The sequence below is a fragment of the Sesamum indicum genome, linkage group LG9, assembly GCF_000512975.1.
Source record: "Sesamum indicum cultivar Zhongzhi No. 13 linkage group LG9, S_indicum_v1.0, whole genome shotgun sequence".
Classification (NCBI taxonomy): Eukaryota; Viridiplantae; Streptophyta; class Magnoliopsida; order Lamiales; family Pedaliaceae; genus Sesamum; species Sesamum indicum.
The window spans coordinates 8136396-8140253 of record NC_026153.1 but is presented as its reverse complement, the minus strand read 5'-3'; the positions used below and the strand labels follow the sequence as shown (position 1 = coordinate 8140253).

The following is a 3858-nucleotide window of genomic DNA, read 5'->3' as shown; positions in this document are numbered from 1 at the left end:
TAGTACTATATACGAAATTCATATTTTTTATTACTTTAATTATCTATTATAATTAATCAATCCGAATATAAGGTCTAACGAATGTATTTTCATCACATTACTATACTTAAATTTACTAAATATTAATTACAAATTTTTTGAACTTACACTATTTTAATATTTCGAACTCAAAATTTTTAAACTAAATATTAATTACAAATTTTTTGAACTTACACTATTTTAATATTTCGAACTCAAAATTTTTAATACTTCAGTGTAATATTTGAGAAATTTGAAAATTGAGGACAATATACCAATAATACATACTTAATTAAAAATATCTATTATTCAAATGTTTAGGACAATATACCAATAATACATACTTAATTAAAAATATCTATTATTCAAATGTTTATATATTATATTTTTTTAGTCCAAATTGTAGGTGTAACAAGATCATTTTCGAGACAATACTACAGTGCAGTAAATTATTCATTAAATTTGTAATTATTATTTAAAATGTTAAAAAAATATTTAACAAAGATAATTACTTAATTTAAATATATATACTATATTTCACTAACAAACAAACTATTATATACATATACAATTATATTAAGAAATATATACAAAAAAAGACATGATTTGACATCCAACAGTAACTTGTCTCATATATTCCAACATCAAACATACACCACTTATTTTAAATTATTTTATATTTTATCAAAACACAAATCCAAATATACTATCTATTTCAAACACATACTTATTTATTTTTATTTTTCTATCTCTATTTCCAAAACACAAAACCAAAACACTCAAATTACAAATCCAAACACAATCCAAAAACCCTCTTTCTCTCTCTTGTTCTCGTTTCTTCTTCCTTTTTCTTTCTCTCTTTCTGTTACTTCTCCATTAGAAACACTTTACTCGTTTACGGCATTCTCTAGAAATTTTCAACCTACAGGTACGGCTGCTTCCCGAGTTTCATAACAATCCAGCATTTATGTCACTTTGAAGTTTTAACCCGAGCTCTAGCTTGAATTAGGCGGCGTGAAAGTCATGCTGCCTGAAGATGGGGAAGAAGTAGATGGCAGCTGGCGAGCTGGGCCCGTCTTTAATTCGTGGCTGACGAGTGATGGGTGAGCAGCTTGCATTCAATGCTGGATCAAGTAACGTCAATGCCTATTAATATGTTAGCAAGACAATTATTGCATACATAGAGTTGAAGCGACTGTCGGAGGGTTTAGAGATGGAGGGATTGGAGGGGCTGAGGCGAACTTTCAGAAGCGGGAGAACCAGAGGAGTTGATTGGAGGAAAGCCCAACTTCTAGCCCTTGTTAAATATTTAGCAGAAAACGAAGCCCAGATTCTTGAAGCCTTGGAACAGGATCTTGGGAAACACCCTGTTGAAGCTTACCGCGATGAGGTCTTTTGTTTGTTTGTTTGTAGTTCCTTCAGATTTCACTCTCTCTCTCTCTGTGGTTTGTGGTTAATATGAATGCTGGAAATTTGCGAAATATCAAACGGGGTTTTAGCAGAAGTTTGGGCTTCGATGGTTTCCGTGATGCGAAGCAGAGATTGATATTGGGGATTACTTTGTGTCAATGCTTTTTCTCGTTTTTTGTTTTTTCTTTCTATAAAAGAAAAGGCCGTCATTTTTGGTCTTTATGGTTTGTGTTTTGCAGAAAATGAAATCAGTCCATTGGTCATTTGTGAAATTGCGCAATCATATGGTTATTTGTTAGATTGTATCTAAAGAAGGCTGTGCTTTTTGCCTATAATTTTGGTTACTTGTCCTAAGCTGTAAAGGATTGCATGAACTTTTGTGTTTATTTTTAGATTGTACGTAAAGGTGTGCTTTTTGCCTATAATTTTGATTACTTGTCCTAAAATGAAAAGGGTTGTAGTAATTTTTGTGGTTATTTGTAAATCTTGTCTGTTTATTGACAATTAGCATACTTGAATAATGCAATAATTCAGTCCCTGAAGCAGGAAAATTGAAAGAAACCAGTAACTTTTGTCATCTTCTGCTGGCTCAGTGTCCAATCTTTTTTTCTTTCCCCACCCCCTGATCTCACATTGCAGATTGGATTGGTGAAAAAATCAGCAGAACACTCTTTGCTGAACATCAAGAAATGGATGGCACCGAAAAAGGTAGTACTATTTTATCAAATGGAATTTCATCAGTTTCCGTTTCTCATAGGGATAGATAGTGCAAGAGCATGAGAGAAGTCTCTGAGAAGATTTACAGCTTCCAATTCTACTGGGTTTTTGGGTGAGCTTATAAGCTCAAAAAATAAGAGGTTATAAGATTATAACCCCTTTTTAAAATGTAAGGAGTTTCTAACTTATTTTCAAGATCTTAACAAACTTCTTCAAATAAATTACAAAGTTCTCATTACCGACATCTTATAACTTCTATCATCTTATTTTATTTCTACACTTCAAGAACTTATTTTAAAATAAGATTGACATCTTATATGTTCCAAAAACATCTTATTAGATGTATGAGTTTGTGAGATTTTCTAAATAATTTTCCTAACACCCTATTAGTCTCATCCCCCTCTTCATGAAAGTGTATTTTCATCTCTAAGAGATTTGTATGCCTATGATGAGGAAATTGCTATTAGTTTACGGAGATACTCTGGATTTATGTTGTTGTAGCTCGGTTATCTAAAAAATGTATAGTTCTTGTGTTGATAGATAATCTAGTATAGTGAAATAGGGCAAATCAAGGCATATCCCATTGTGAGGGAGAGAGCTAACTTGAGAAATTCTGACCTAGCTGATTTGGATTTTTGTAGTATCATCAGTTTGCAGGAGTCGATCTTTAATGGCAATAAAATAATGGGGGTTAGAATATGGTATTATATTCTGCTTAAGGATTACTAAAAGAGAAGCCATTGGTCGAAGGTACAACTATTTAATATGTCTAAACTATATAATTGTGGATGGCATGTCCAGGCCCAGCTACCCTTGCTTTTGTTTCCATCAAGAGCAGAAGTGTTGCCAGAGCCACTGGGTACCGTACTCATAATTGGATCCTGGAATTTCCCCTTCTGTGAGTTACTTGTAATTCTCATTCATCATGTTTTCACTTGTCAACGGATTTGTGCAAATCTGTCCCTTTAAGGTTTAAGCAAGATTAACATTAACCAGAAGTTTCTTACATTACTTTTTCTTCATAAAAAATTAAAATTAATATGCTTAGAGCTCTTGTGATCCTTTATACTAATGCTCGGGGTCTTTATTCAGCTCTTACACTGGATCCTTTAATTGGGGCAATATCTGCTGGAAACACAGTGGTCATAAAGCCTTCCGAGCTAGCACCAGCATGTTCTTCTTTACTGTGTCGTACAATTCCATGTTACTTAGACTCTGAAGCCATTAAAATTATCGAAGGTGGAAGTGATGTTGCCGAACAACTATTGCAGCATCCATGGGACAAAATATTCTTCACAGGTTCCCTTTCTTGGAATTTTTTGTTTCTTGTGCAGAATTCTTTAAAAAATATGTTGATATTTAATTAATCATGCTTCTCTGTATGACCATGTTTCCAAATGGACAGACTACGACGTCATGGTTTTTGAAAACTTCCTCAAATGCAAATTGAAACATAGTTTTCACTTTCTTAACTATTGTTCCAGGGAGTCCACGAGTAGGGCGTACAATCATGTCTGCAGCAGCAAAGCATTTGACACCGGTGACTCTAGAGCTGGGTGGAAAATGTCCTGTCATTCTAGACTCTTTTTCTGACTCAGATTTTAAGGTGTCTAGTATCTATTTCGAACAAGACTACAAGTACACTCGGTTATAAATAAAACCATCTGATTAAGAGATGATGGATATGAAAACTGAAAAATTGTTCACATCTAT

The 3858-nt window shown here is 33.3% G+C and overlaps 1 protein-coding gene across 1 annotated transcript in view; it reads left to right on the top strand.

Moving 5' to 3' along the window:
• Positions 797-3858, top strand: part of LOC105171095 (aldehyde dehydrogenase family 3 member F1) — a 4725-nt gene continuing 1663 nt past the window's right edge. The window contains exons 1-6 of the mRNA XM_011092112.2: positions 797-946; positions 1028-1408; positions 2068-2136; positions 2947-3043; positions 3238-3444; positions 3630-3751. Coding sequence (XP_011090414.1) covers positions 1232-1408; positions 2068-2136; positions 2947-3043; positions 3238-3444; positions 3630-3751 — 672 coding nt within the window. The 5' untranslated portion in view covers positions 797-946; positions 1028-1231. The remainder of the gene's footprint in view (positions 947-1027; positions 1409-2067; positions 2137-2946; positions 3044-3237; positions 3445-3629; positions 3752-3858) is intronic.